The sequence below is a fragment of the Thermobia domestica genome, chromosome 16 (assembly GCF_964235325.1).
Source record: "Thermobia domestica chromosome 16, izTheDome1.hap1.1, whole genome shotgun sequence".
NCBI lineage: Eukaryota > Metazoa > Arthropoda > Insecta > Zygentoma > Lepismatidae > Thermobia > Thermobia domestica.
Window position 1 is genome coordinate 29,731,675 of NC_137469.1, and position 16,123 is coordinate 29,747,797.

General features: G+C 31.5%; 1 protein-coding gene across 9 annotated transcripts in view; it reads left to right on the plus strand.

Annotated features, from left to right (window-relative positions):
* Nucleotides 1-15,714, plus strand: part of Dscam4 (Down syndrome cell adhesion molecule 4) — a 751,808-nt gene extending 736,094 nt beyond the window's left edge. The window contains exons 35-39 of one of the 9 annotated variants that reach the window (XM_081742222.1): nucleotides 225-297; nucleotides 5,794-5,970; nucleotides 8,709-8,868; nucleotides 10,810-10,852; nucleotides 14,527-15,714. In XM_081742222.1, coding sequence (XP_081598348.1) covers nucleotides 225-297; nucleotides 5,794-5,970; nucleotides 8,709-8,868; nucleotides 10,810-10,852; nucleotides 14,527-14,556 — 483 coding nt within the window. In that variant the 3' untranslated portion in view covers nucleotides 14,557-15,714. The remainder of the gene's footprint in view (nucleotides 1-224; nucleotides 298-5,793; nucleotides 5,971-8,708; nucleotides 8,869-10,809; nucleotides 10,853-14,526) is intronic. The other 8 variants (XM_081742212.1, XM_081742216.1, XM_081742217.1 and 5 more) reach the window with 8 other exon arrangements.
* The last annotated feature ends 409 nt before the right edge of the window (nucleotides 15,715-16,123 follow it).

Sequence of the window (16,123 nt, forward strand, 5' to 3'; positions counted from 1 at the left end):
TCATTTATCAATAAATAATAATGTTCTACTGGTGTCTGTTATATAGATATTTCACCGTAGTGAACCTCTCCAATATTCTATAGTTGCTCGTAACGCAACTACTTAATAGCCAGAGCTAAATTAGCAATCCATTTTATTTGCAATGCTTTCTTGTACGGTCAATGCATGTTATATATCTTTCTGCACCAACACAAAAAATAACTAATAACTTTCCATGATTCCAGCAGAAAGAACCAGAATATACTAAAGTAAGAAGAAAAGGACCAAGAATACGAGACCCCCACTCAGAAAGTCAAGGTAAGTTGCTTTCCTCGTACTTGGCATAGAGGCGCATAATAGAAGCTAAAGTAGATTAGCCGCAAAATTTAATTATTATTCACTAAAAAAATGTATACCTCTTTTATAAAATATAAATACAAATGAAAATCCATACTTGTATTTACACTTATTTTACATTTCAACAAGACCTTTTCTTTAACATCTATAGTTTTAATACCACATTAAGGATTACGTTTCTAGACTTAGTGGCCTGAAATGTTGGGCAGTATTGCGGTACCTTGTCTCAAAATAATAAGAACGTACTGTATGAATACTTGTCCGTAAAATTGTTCGTTTTATCGCTAAATGGGAGGGAAAAAAAATGGAAGAACAAAAGATTTTTTGGGCATCTATCATACATTCATTCATTTCATTTACTTCTTTTAATTAAATTATAATAGCGAGTGAAATTATTATAGTAAGCATTACGTTGTCAAATTTCTCTATACTAAAGAAATATATACATGGTGTTTCAAAACGAAACCGATAAGGTTTGGGAAATAATTCGTGACACCAAGATAAGATAAAATGTATAGACTAACCTGGGTGCTCAAATACTTCCATTCGGAGTTATAGGCTGTCGAAAACATGAAAAAATGAACTTTAAAGGTCCATAACTCTAAAACTATGGGATCTACCATAGTCGGGTCAGACTTCACTTAGAAACTAGTATGCAAATAACCTAGTTTCCCAATCCTGCGGTACTTCCGCAACAATTTTATAGAAGTAGTTGGTGAGTATTTCAAATTATATGCCGTAGACAAGTTCATTTTTTTTTTTTTTTTCATATTTTCGGCAACCTATAGCTCCGAAAGGAAGTATTTGAACATCCAGGTTGGTCTATACATTTTGTCTCATCTTGGTGTCAGGAATCACCTCACAAAAGGTCGTCGGTGTTGTTTTGAAACACCCTATATATATACACTGTCGTAATAGACACAAACATAAGATCTAAAAACTGACCTTTTTATGTTCTTATCTTTTTTGGACCGAAAGTGTATACACATAGATAACTTTACAAGTTGTAATCACAAAATAAGGAAAAAAAAATGCTGTATAACTTGTACTTAAAATTATTCATTTTATTGCTGACGACTTAAAAATTTGAATGGTAAAGCCATGAATAATGAAAATAACGTTATACGCTCCTTATGATAAACGTTCCAATTGAAATCATTTTTATGCAAACAAATATCATTAACGCACTGACTTTTTATTACATTCCAAATTCTTAGGAAATGTCAAACAGTATTTATAGTGAGGATACCAGAAAGCATACGTGTAACACCTGTTTGAAGTTCCTTGTATGCTTTTAGCAGGTTTACAATCGGTTATAATTTCTTTACAGGAAACAACAATCCTCTGGATTAGTTGTTTTTAGATGCCTTCAGGTAGAGAATCTAAAGGTTGAAGCGTATCTTGTTCCAGTGTCGGGTACTAGAACCAGAAATTGAATATGTAACTCCTGTTTGTTGACTTGTTTTCTTATATATTGACAGCCAATAAAATCTGCTAATCCTTGAATGCTTTTCAAAAATGAAGTTTAAAATACTTGAGTCGTCCTGATTACACTTCTCTTCTTCCTTTAAATGTTTATTGAATCATAAATTGGAAAGAATTTAGAAAAAAAAAACAGATGTGTATATGTGCGTGTAAAATTTTAAAAGTTTTAGTCGCTTGAAGTTTCATCACCACAAATTCAACACGAACGTAATTGAAGCACACATTTAGTAAGTAATAAGATACATTATTCTTGCTTGCATAGACACAGAGAACACTTCGAACATTCTTTTCTTACAGATCTATCATAACTATCAATAAATGTAAGGCCTACTATTTTTTTTCTAATTACGGTTTTATTGTTCATTTTCTACAGAGCCACATATCTGCGAAATGAACCATTTTCGGACATGCATACATATAGCAACTTCTTATTTTAATCCAAGGAACATTTGACTGTACTTCGACCAAGCTTTCAGGAAAACATTGTTATGTATTGAATACTTCGACTTAATTGTCTTCATATGACACAGATCTAAACAAGATTATCTAAGTTCTAATAAATACTACTTACTCAGGAACATAAATGCTAACATATTAAAAGACTCAGAAACATAATAAAAGAGAAAATCTAGATATCTGGTTTAGTACAAGATATTTTTGCTAGATAAAAGGGGTCGTTTTCAATAAATACTGAAATAACTTGAATTTTATGCAAGTCCTTGCATCGTATTGAGAAACTTGCGTTATTTTGTACAGACTACACTATTTTTAAGTTTCATATTGATAAATCTTTATTTGCTTAAAATCACTCTTGAAATCGCTTATGCAATTACAAGCTATCAAAGCTTAGGCATAGTTAAAAATGAAATTCTTTTGGACTTTTCACGTTATCAAGAAATCTTTCGAAATATATGGCAAATTTTATGAATTGTATTGCAATGCTAGAGACTGTATTTATTTCATAATATCCTATGTTTTACTGAATAAGTCATCATTCTCTTTACATTTGAAAGTATATTCCAAGTGGTGTTTGTTAGTTGCGCTCCTAAATAGACTAATTTTCTCTTACTCAATTAAAATCTCTAATACCTATAGCAATTAGTAAAATTAAAAACTAAGAGTAGACTATTATTGAGGCATCTTTTGACATTTTTGGTAATTAATTAATTTTTTACATTAGCCAAATATTTGTGTCGCATCATAAATCGAAAAAAATATTTTCAGCATAACAACTTCTGCAATATAATGCAATCACAACTTTAATTCCGATCTTGTCCTTTTTTTTAATATTTTAAGTACTTAAATAATTAGAATAACCTTATTTTCTTTTCTAACCATTTCATTAGAAAACACCTAGTGTCTGATGCAAATATGTGTGTAACGAAAGTCACTTGTCACTGTATATTGTCAAGTAATATATTATACACTTTGTAATTCAATATTGCTCAGAGTACTTAAAATTAGCTTAATTTGCTTAGTTATTGCTTATTAGACTTAACGAGATGACTTGATCCCCCTTCCCAGAACAATACAAACAATTAGAACTATGATGAATCTTAGTATTCTATCACTACTTACTTATTGAGCAATTCAGTCTACTGTGCATACACAACAATAATGAATCGAAACTTCCAACTATTGAGCTCGCTGTCAACCTGACGTTATCTAAGTGACAACACAATCAGAAGTCTATTGAATTAACATTGCAGACATATATTCTACCAGAAGCCACATAAACGAGATGAAAATGCTTTGATGGGAAGGAAGTCAAGTAAAACTCGTCAAGTCAATATATATCTAGTTTCCTCTAGTAGATGTGCTTGCATGATAGCTTACTAATAAAATCAAATTAATAATAATACTTAGAACTAGTCAGAAGTTCAAAAATGGAGATGCACCACAACTGTTCACTAATAGCGAAATAGTTTTATAAGATTCGCAATTGATTCTATATTTAGTCTTATTCTATTCTTGGACCCAGACGTGGGTTTTTGTTTATTATTAGACAGCCTTGGGCTATGATCCCTATTACACTTTATTTCTTATAAGTTGTTATATAAATTGAATATTCTTGATCGATGATCTATTCAGATTATCAATTCTGTCCTGTTATGTTCCGTAGAATCCTTGGAATAAGTTGATTATCCTAGACAACATATTACTGGGTAAACTGCAAATATTGATTGGCATTATTGGGAAATCATTTGTTAATTATCAACACTCAGAATGTTATTAGATCAATCACGAGACATTATTATGTCAAACTTTTAGCATATCATTCAGCAGACCTATTACAGGAGTTTGTTGTATTAGGTTTTTCAATATATATTAGATTGGATTGAATTGGATTAGATTATTTATTGGACAGGCTGCTGTGTTGGATAAACTGCAAGAAATCCTTGTGTTGGATTTCCAAATTCACGATTCATTGATGCTATGGCGAGAAATTGTTGTGTTAAGTTTTTTCCACTTTTGATTCATTGGGCTAATTACGAAGAGTTGCTTTGAAGTTTTCAACATACGATTCATCGGGCAAGCTGCACGCAATCGTTGGCAATGCTCGTTTGACACGTTATATGTTGATTAAACAAATGCACGGCTAGCTATTGTTCATCGGTAGATATGATAGTAATAAGAATTGAAGTGTAATATTAATTTTGATGCATTATTTTTTTATATGAACACTTCTGGTGCATACTGATAATTATCAATTCCAAAAGAAGTTACACTGTATTCAATGCAGAAAAATAATTACAAAGTAACATCTCAAAAGTATGTAATGTGTGCTGTGCTTCCCCAGATTATGCTCATCAGAATTCTGTAGCACACCACATAGATATGAAAAGTAATGTTTTGTAAGATAAAGTCAAAATATCTTTTAAGGATCTCAAAGTAATTATTTTATATTTTTGTGAAAGATTCTTTTTGATCCTTAAATGTAATTTTGTTAACATATATATTATATGTTTACTTCATAAAGTATGATTAACCTTTTGTTTCAACAAAACTTAAGGAAAAACAACCTCTTTCGTCGTAAAAATAAAATGTTATTCCACACATTTGTTGGGACATTCGACTTCTTCAGGAAAAGAGAAGTTACAGAAAATACATTGGTTCAACTTCGGTAAAAGAATTAAGATTTTTCATGAACAGTTTTGTGAAGACTGAAAACTTTAATGGAGTAATCCTTTCTAGACGTTGGGAATTTTCGCTTACTAGATACACCATCCAACTTTCGGTACGATGTACGATATCCAAGTTCCAAATTTCTTTTCTGAGGAGTGACTAGCATTATCAAAGACGAAAACGTAAACCAAGAGGTTCAAAAACTTTAGGTACATGGGATAAGAAATCGTCAACAACATAAAATAATTCTTGTAAATAATCCATTTTTCCACGTATTTAATCATATTGAACCTTCGAGTTTATAGCAATACGTCCTTGACAATGTTAGGCGAATCCAAACAAAAATTTGAAACTTGGATATTGAACATTTCACTGGAAGTTAGAGGGTGTTCCAAAGGTGAACCAAACTTACCACAATTTAATTAATTTAATTGTCTTCTCGCAACATTTTGACTTGTTTTATATACTTACCTAATTTTCAAACCAACAAAATTCTCAGTCTTTCTTTCTCTGAAGAAGTTGGGTAAATCCCACAAATGTGTGGAACTATAGTTTATTTTACGATGAAGTGAAAAAGAAACAATGCTTTAAAACGTATCTTTCGTCCGCGTTCATCAATTTGATGAATAAAGAGTTTAAAAAATTTTAAAAAAAATGCCTAGTAACATCAAAATGAGATTTGTTAATTGCAAATGAATATAGAGCAAGAAATAGGAAAACTAAAACATATCAAATAAATGATGAGGAAATGTTTTGTTCCATTTCCGAATAGATTAATCTTTTGAAAATTTGTACAAAGTATCATTCTCTGAGCTGCAGAGTTCTTGATATTCCTGGTTGTTTCAGAATCGGACAACCTGGGGAGCACAGACTCGGAGGTTAAGAAGATTTTAACTCTACACCTACCTATTTCAGAGTACGATACATTAGGCAGTGACTCTGAGGGGGAGGCTCCTGCAATAGGGTCTGGGCAGGGGGCCGCCAGCCAGGAGCTGGTCTCCTTTGCACATAGGGTACCTAGAGGTGAGATATCAATTTAATATTATTTTGGTATATCATATTTATTTACATATTAAGTTATTAATTTTTTTTTCTGTACTGTCGTTTCATGGTTCAGCATTATATGTTGTGGGACCTGACGAAAGAAATTTCTATCTTTTTTTAAAAAACGATGATTCAAATATATATGCAAGTAAGTATAGTCGCAGGCAGAAGAGCCAACCATAACAATTTATCTTTGCATATAATTTCGTAAATAACCTCATTTACTGTAATAAATGAAATTGTTACATGATTGTTTACTCAAAGTTTCGTTCAGAAGATTCTTCGAATTTCATCAAAAGCTTTCTAAACGAAAGAAATTTTCTTGATAAGGCTTGGATAATAATAATAATAATAATAATAATAATAATAATAATAATAATAATAATAATAATAATAATAATAATAATAATAATAATAATAATAATAATAAAAACAATGTCTTAGTGGTAGAGCGCTTAATTCGGATGTGGGGGATCTCTGATTCGATCTCAGTCCATGTGAGTTTGCAGTGAACAACATCGTGTCCGTGGGTTTTTCTTAGTTCTTCCTATCCTTCCACATTCTCATTCCACCGACTCTTTTGTAAGAATTCACTTTCATTAATCATCCGTCTCTTTTATTCTATTTCATTTCATTTTTGTAGAAAAAGGCTTTCATTTCAACGAATCCTTCAAAGGGTGTAACGAAAAACTCGAAATTTTGAAATATGAAAAAAGCTCGAAAAAACTTCGAAACGAAAGTTTGAATGAGTAATTTTGTAAGAATTCATTATAAAAGTAAGATCATTGCACAGTTTCTATTAATGAACAGCTTTGTTAAGATACTCACTAACAAATCTTCCTGTAAAAAGCTGTGTTTGCACAGTCATGTGTAAAATAACTTAGTAGTTTGGTCTAAGATAGAAATCTAGAGCAACATTTTTTTAAAAATTAATTTTCAGCTTTTAATAAAAGCCCAAGACTTTTATAGACTTTTTGGTAGGAGGTAGAATGGTTTAGGTGCATACGGGTCGCGGATGATATGTCGTTTGTTATAGAAGCTAAATAGAAAAGTAACAAAGATCTTTAAAAACTTGAGGAAGGACTGGGAGGAACATGGGGTGAAAATAAACGTTAGAGAGGCAAAAGCCATGGTGGAACAAAACGGTTGGTGTCAAATATAGAAGTAGAAGGGGAGAAAATAGAACAAGTGACTAATTTCCGATACCTGGATAGCATTATTTGTAGTTATATGAAATGTGAACGTGAAATAAAAGCAATGATAGGAATGGCGAAAGAAGCATTAGGAGGAAAAAAAGTCTATTTTATGGATCATTGATTAAAAAGTTAAGAAAAACACTCATAAAATGTTTCGTATTGAATATTGTACTAAAAAGGCATAAACATGGATTAAGCAAAAGTTATGAAAAAGAAATGGAAATTTTCAAAATGTGAGTGTGGAGAAAAATAAAGAGAATTAGCTGAATCGAACGAATTTATTTGAATACTGTTCATTTTAGCTTTGGAACTACGTATAACTTACATAAATTATCTTTTATTTATTTATTTATTTATTTATTTATTTATTTATTTATTTATTTATTTATTTATTTATTTATTTATTTATTTATTTATTTATTTGAATACTGTTCATTTTAGCTTTGGAACTACGTATAACTTACATAAATTATCTTTTATTTATTTATTTATTTATTTATTTATTTATTTATTTATTTATTTATTTATTTGAATACTGTTCATTTTAGCTTTGGAGCTACGTATAACTTACATAAATTATCTTTTATTTATTTATTTGGATACTGTTCATTCTAGTTTTGGAACTACGTACAACTTACATAAATTATCTTTTATTTATTTATTTATTTATTTATTTATTTATTTATTTATTTATTTATTTATTTGAATACTGTTCATTCTAGCTTTGGAACTACATATAATTTACAAAAATTATCTTTTATTTATTTCTTTATTTCTTTATTTGAATACTGTTCATGCTAGCTTTGGAACTACGTATAACTTACATAAATTATCTTTTATTTATTTATTTATTTATTTATTTATTTATTTATTTATTTATTTATTTATTTATTTATTTATTTATTTATTTATTTGTTTGTTTATTTATTTATTTGAATACTGTTCATGCTAGCTTTGGAACTACGTATAACTTACATAAATTATCTTTTATTTATTTATTTATTTGAATGCTGCTCATTCTAGCTTTGGAATTAAGTATAACTTACATAAAAATAAAATCTGACCAAAGAAAACGCTTATTATTATTAATGTGTGTGAGAGTTTCGGAAATATATGATCGCCTTCATCAGATGCACAATCTAAGGCTACAGCTTATTTATTTCAGAAAATGAGACAAGGTCACTTCTAACAACTAATAAGATTCTTTCCAGATTGACCTCCCCTCACTTCTGGAATATATAAGCTACCCTTAGATTGTACTTTCATAACATGTCTGATGAAGGCAATGATATGTGTCCGAAACAGTAACACAGGTTAGTGATGAGTGCTTATTTTGGGTAGATTTTATTTTTAGATAAGTTATACGTAATTCCATAGCTAGAATAAGCAGTATTTATTTAAGTATAGCAGCATACATTTAAGTAAAAATATGATTTACAGCATTCAAGAAATTAAAACTGTAGTTATTTAGTTGTATATTTATTGTTTCTACAGTTAATTTAACTCTGTCCTTTTTCCTAGAAGCAGGAGATGATACTAGTTCGTCTTCCGAAACATCACCTTCTAGTGGAAGAAAATCCTATCCTTCTAGAAAAGCCAAAACAAAAGGTCAAATACTAGGGAAACGACAAGTAAGGAGTAGTAGTGGGTATTCTAGTCATACTGAAGAAACAACTTTTAGGTAAGTTGAGCATTTATATCTTCAATAATAGAGGTTGGATGAATAATGGAAATATTTAGTGAACTAAAGATACTATTACTCTGACGCAGGGTCATATTTTTCGTTACTTAATACTATCTGCAATCAGTGATATAATGCTAGGATTTTTTGTGGTTATCAGTGGCGTAGCTAGAAACTCATCAAGGGAGGTTCACACATATAAGTATATATATAGGGCTCGAAAATCCTGGGAAGTACGAGTCTGGCGCCTAGCTAATTTAAAGCCAAAACATATATGACCATGTATCAAATTAGTCGCCAGGTCTCCATTGATAACTAAATGTTTTAGTTTGGCGATGGCTTACTAGATACTCTGCTAGACATGTCCCTTAAATGGCCCTTTTTAGAACGTATGTTAATCTTACGTTACACCCAAATAAACATAATCGTATGTAATCAATAGAGTAAATGCATATGCATATGAAACAATGTCATTATGTAGGACCTGAGTTTTGTTAGTAAAATGCAATAACTAATAGGCAGTTTCCATTATTTTATCCAATCCCACTAATTCGGATTCTGTAAATAATATTTCCAAGTTTTGGAATATATGCCTTCACAAAAATCAAGGTTAAATTATATTATTTGTTGAGACTGTAGGATTTGTTATATGACAAAGTTAAGATACAATTTTTAAAAATAGATAAATCTCGAGAATAGGATAATGGGATTATTATGACAAAGAAATTCAACAAATGTATGTGTTACACAAGAGTATAATGTATCTAAAAGTGTGATTTCAATGGAGGGTACTTAAGTGTGTTACCTAATCTCATTATATTTTATAAATATTGCTAAAGTTTAAGAATAATATTCACATTTTACTTCCCCAATACCAAATATGTAGCTTAAGCGGTCAGATTTAATTGCTGAGACATATATATATATATATATATTTGATAAATAAATTATTTATAATTCCTCAAAAATAATATGACAATTGTTCACTGATATGAACATTTTTCATTTTGTTTTAACAGTTAACAAATTTATTCTTTGTTGAAATATATAATGAGATTAGGTAAATCTATTGTGTATTTCTCAAAATATAACTGAAGTAAATTCCTTATTGCCAAGGAATATGTCTCGTAGACAATTGTTCAAAAGTATATATGTTGGAAAAATTCTTCGTTGGCATAAAAATATATCTGCAAGACAATTGTTCATGAAAGATTGGACTTTAGAAGTCCATAGTTCCAATGAGACCTACCATAGTCGGGTCAAGACTTCATTTAGGAACTAGTATGTGTCCTATACAATATCCGTGTTTCAGAATCCTGCAATACTTCTGCAATAATTTTTATAGAGGTAGTTGGTGAGTACTTCAAATTATATGCCGTAGCCAAACTCCCTCTATACCAGGTAAAAATTTGTTGCGTGAGTATCGCAGGATTCTGAAACATGTATTTTTGGACAGCACACATATTAGTTCCTAAGTGAAATCTTCACCTGACTACGGTAGGTCCCATGTACGGAACTATGGACCTTTAAAGTTCATTTTTTCATGTTTTCGGCAGCCTATAACTTCGAAATGACGGATTTCTGCACCCAGGCTTGTCTATACTTTTTGTCTTATCTTGGTGTCAGGAATCACCTCCCAAACGTTGTCGGTATTGTTTTGAAACACCCTGTATATATATCACCTATTTTAAAAAGAAAAACCTTATAAGCTTTCAACACTGGAATAAATACTGAAAGCTTTTGAAAATACAAGTTTCACTCATAGTATATTGTAATGCAAATTGTGTATAGTAAAATTTTGTTAATTTTCGCACTATTTCGAGATTTTTTTTTTTTTTTTAAAAAAAAAAGCTATCAATCGTATGAGTAAAGGCATTTAAGAGGAATTATCAAGTTGCCAATGTATGTTAGGTAAAACGCTTCATTTGTTTTCCCCTTTAGTTTGATGGTACGATCCGATGATCTGTGGCCCAGCAAAGGACACGTGAGTTCGTGGCACTATCCAGAGCCTTATTATGAATAACTATGTTGAAGTCTATTAATGCAATGAAAGCTACCTGTGTTGGCCATTGTTTGTTCTGGCACAATAATATACTATACAAGCTACACGAAAATGCAGTTACTTAGTACAACTGACAAAGATATATAGAGATGGCCAACTATACAGGTTTAAGTATATACATATCTATGGATTTTATTTTTGTTTCTTTGATTTCAGTTTAACGTCTCTCTTAAGTGCCAAGGCTATACGAAATAAGCTTAACGTAGAATGCTAATCACATGTGCCTTAATGGGCACTGAGCTTAGATTACATTTGGTGCATAGTGTAAACCATGGTTCTCAATCTAATTCCTATCACGACCCACATTTTATCATATCCTCTTGCCAGCGACCGCCTTATAATTCCTGGTTTGTAATAAGCTTGTGTGGATTTTTTAATATGTCTATTGCGGAGATCTCACGATATCCATCTATTTCTATAATGGTAGAATCCATTTCTTGTATATACTGGATACAATAACTTCCATAAAAGCAAATGGATTAAAGTCAAATGTAGTCAGTTCATTCATATTACAAATATCGAATCCGATTCGTTATAGTGTTTCAAAAATGGAGGCCGTTTGAAAATGTTAAAACTTCACAACTCCCTTAATTTCGGGTTATATGATAAAAAAAAATAAAATGTTTTCTCATTAAAAAAAGAGACTTGAACAGTTGTTAAAAAAGTTATTGAGTATTTTAAATGACTTGATAATGTGCATCACGAAAATCGAACCAGACATTGCTGTACTAGTGAAATCACACCATGCTCAGGTATACCATTAGCTTTCAATTTTAATTGTATTTCAATATGCAGGTTTTGTTATATTTGTAATTTTCTGCTATTTCAATATGCAATTTTCATTAGTTTCATATCGTACCTCTTTCATTTAAATTGATTTTTGAACAACTCTGCACCTATTGAAAAAGTTTAGTAGACCTTTTTTGTTGTTGTTCTTAACAGTATGTATAAAAATAAAAATATGCCTATTAAAACAAAATTCAAAAATAATAGTTAAAATTACTTTTCGGTATTAAATTCTAATTCTAATTATCTTTTCCGGTTATCTTCGCGATCCCCAAGAAATCCTCCCGCGACCCCCAGGTTGAGAAGCCCTGGTGTATAGCTTTTTTTTTTTATTTGTAATTGATTTCGAGTTTGAAAAGAAGGGGAAATCAATGAAAAATATCACCATAGATAAATAAAACTGGCACAGTTTTTATCGTATATTTCTGTTATTTTGATGATACATCACAGTATTATAAATTTAAGTAAATATAGATTTCTTAGCGATTTCTTTTATTTGGATATTGTCATTTATGTAGTTTTCCTATTTAATTTACTGATTTTGTTTTTGCTTTAGTAGTAATGATAGACTTCATTGTAATTGTGTGTTTCTAAAAATTCTTTCTTTCGTGTGTGTTTTGTCAATGAAAAAGGTGACAAGGTTTGAACAATACATTCTAGGCACGACGTCCAAGAGTCCATCACAAGATATGCACAATCTAAGATGTAAGCGCAACCGTGGTCTGACATAACGGAGCTGTCGGCCGTTGTTTCGACTAGAAAATTTCTTTTATAGCGATCAATAAGTATAAAGGCGATCGACGTTTATTGGAGGATAGTGCCGCTTGATCATGTGGACCTCAGAAAATCGCAGCTCTGCATCAATTTCGCTGGGGGAATACTCCGTAGTTCAGACATGTTACCATATGATTTCCATTTGTCGTCTCAACCTCAATGGTTGTCACTCGTAATGGTTTAATGACAACCTAAGACCATCCGGCAAAGGCATATACCAGTTGACCATCTGGATGTTGCCTCTAGATATTCCTCGAGCCATAGCCCATAAAGAAATGATGCTCATCTTAGAACTACATATTAGTTACAATTAAATAAACGTAAAATGTGATCAAAGCAAACACTAGTTATTACCAACCTGTGTTACGGTTTCGTCATATATTATTGTCTTCGTCAGATACACCAAATAGTAACAATAAGTATTTGCTTTGGTGAAGTTTTATTTTAAGTAACTCCATAAAGGATATGACCGACCAGATGATGCATGATCAACAGAGTGATATGTGGTCATACATCAGGGGCAGCTTTAGTATTTTAATTTTGGGTAGGCCCTCTCCCTCGCTTATGGATACATATATACATTTGATTGATTAATGACAGTAGGAAATTACTTTTGCAGTAGTGGTTGATGCTATTTGTTAAATAATTGTCTACCATTAATACAAATAGTGGAAAATATACTTACTCTTTATTGTATCTTTTAGCGTTTATATATTTTTCGAAAATTTTTGGGTAAGCCCGTGCCCACCGGCCTACCCGTTAAAGCCGCCACTGTCATACATAGGCTCTTAGAGATATTATAATTGATTTACTAGACAGATTCAAGAAATTTTTCAAATGTCACAATGCTGAGCCAACACAGAGAAACAGGGCCCCCACCTGCCTCAGAATCAATAATAATAATAATAATAATAAAACTTCTAGTCTTACGTCTCATGCATTTTATGCCCTTTAGGCTAAAGAAGATGAACGATTCATGCAAGTGAATGGTTACGAAATACTTTATGGAATAAGAAGGTGGGAGGAAACTGGAGAACACTCACAAAACCAACGAACATGATGTTATCCACCGTAAACTAGCATGGACGGGAATCAAACAAGAGAGCTCTTGCATCAGAGATAAGAACTCTACCACGAGTCATCAAAATCGATCCCAATATCGCATTCATAAAAAGTACAAGCGCTAACAATTTGAATACATACAAATTAGTACATGTAAGCAGGGGTTGGGTTAGGGTTATAGCCCCATTGAATATTATGGAAAAATAAATATTTACTATATTAAAAATGAAATCATTGAGTTTTACGTCCCACAGTTATGCGGTTAGGCTAAAGGAGACGGTGATTATGAGAAATGAATGAAATGGTGGAATGAAGAAAGTGGGAGGAAAAGGGAGAACCCCGAGAAAACCCACGCACACGGTGTTTGTCCACCACAAAGTTCACTTGGCGGACCCGGGACCTCAAGCACCAGAGGTGAACGCTCTCCCACTGAGCCACCGCGGCCCCATTTACTATATTAATATATATACAGTAAATGTTTATTATATACCAATATAGCCCTATATATATGAAAACTACACATCATAAAATTATGAGATAGAGTGCTTGAACTCCCCCCCTTCATGAAATTCTGCGTACGCCATTCCATTTGTGGAGAGCACGGTGGCTTAGTGATAGAGTGCTTACTTCTGGTGTGTGGGATCCCTGGTTCGGCCAAGTAAATTTGTGGTGGACAAGATCATGTCCGTCAGTTTTCTCGGGTATTCGTTTCCTCTCACACCATCATTCCACTAATTCTTCTATCATCATTCACTTGCTTTAATAATCGTCTTCCTTAGCCTAAAGGACATAATCGTGGGACGTTAAACTGGAGGATTTCATCTTTTGCTATGATCAGAAATTGTCACCTTTTTGATTTGATCAAATATTGTAGCACTTCTTTTCTTTCTTTGTTCACTTTACAGTCCAATTATTACTTTCAATGTACTTAACCATATAATTTTTATAGAATATATTTTTGTTTTCTTTTCCAGTTTCAGCGATCGAATCCATCCCCCATCTAGGTTTTCTGATTCTCACGAACTAAGTGAAGCCGAGTGTGATATGGACAGTTTAAAGAAGCTAGGTCTGGCAGCAGGAAGAAAATTATCCTGTGGAAGGAGTCGCGATTCTACGTTCCAAATTGATGTCTAGGTTCTTATTGGTTAAAACTCATATCAATCAGTACACAATATAAAAGAAAATTAAATGTTACTAAAATAATACCGAGACGATGATAAACCCCTTTTCATAAAAGAAACAACGTGACGGGAAATAAAACAACAAATGGATGATTTTTTTTTAAAAAAAAATGTCCAAGGTGCCTTGCAAGTCTCGACTTGCAGAGTGTTTGTTTTATTATTTTATTAATAGAAGACTGGGCAGGTTTATTGACTTAAAACAGAAACAAATGACCAGGATATTCATAAAAAATACTAATAAAATAACAGAGTTACTAATTCATAGTGCAAGAAATTTCTCAGGACTTGTACAGGATAGTTTGATATTTAGTTTGGTGACAAAAATGTAAAATGAAAGAAAAAAATCTTGCATGACACCTTCTTGCCCACAGTGCTTTGTCTATACAATAGATACAACTAATAACCAAAACAATTGACATACATACTTGAAACATATAAATGCAATAGATTTAACCATTCGCTTTTCCTTAACTAACGGCAAGAACAGAAAGAGTTCCTCTATTGTTGTGCTTAGTATGTGAGATATGAGAGTGTGTTGTGACCTTATATAAACTACTAAATCAACGTGGACAGTGCTTTAATTTACTGCCAAATATCCAGACTTTTGGATAATCAAAAGTCACCCTGTTAACTATTGAAAAAAAAATTGAAAAAAAAATGAATGTACAATTTCCTATACTATTGTTTCATTTTCTGGCATCAGTGTTTTCCAAAGACAAAAATGTTTAAAAAAAAAGGAAAAAAATTGAAAAGAAAAACTTTGTCACCAGTACAATGTAAATGAGACTGCAGTTTTATGTGGTTAATAAAATTGAAAAAAATAAATAAATAAAAAATAATAAAAAAATATAAGTTTCGAAATGTGTGCATCCGGTTGTATGTCGTTGTTGATATTTCAGTGAATTTTAATTATAATGTTTGTTCATGACTATATTCGTATATTGTTTTGTATATATAAAAAGAAAAATTAATGCTTTGCATAAATAAGTCGTTTTTAATATTTATACCAACTAACCTTGTCACCTGTAATTAATACTCTCTAGTCAGGTCTGTATTTACGCACATTACGCCAGTAGACTGTTTCTAATCATCTATATATTAAAATGCTGGGTTTATACGTTTGTGGTCAAGAAAAGTTTATATGTTTCTGGACGTTTATACATTTGTGGCCAACCTTCCGACAGTGAGTTCTCGGGAACCACAGTCTCTAGCAAGATGCCGTTTTCACTGATCGATTGCAAATTTTGTGTAGCTTGTTCAGTTCTAATTGAATATTTAAAAATATTGCCGTTACTTCTTTATTACATTTGTTAGGGGCACACTGGAAGTGTTGAAATTCTAAGAAAGTAAAGCATCATTCCAACACGGGTTATACATCCAACCCCACAAA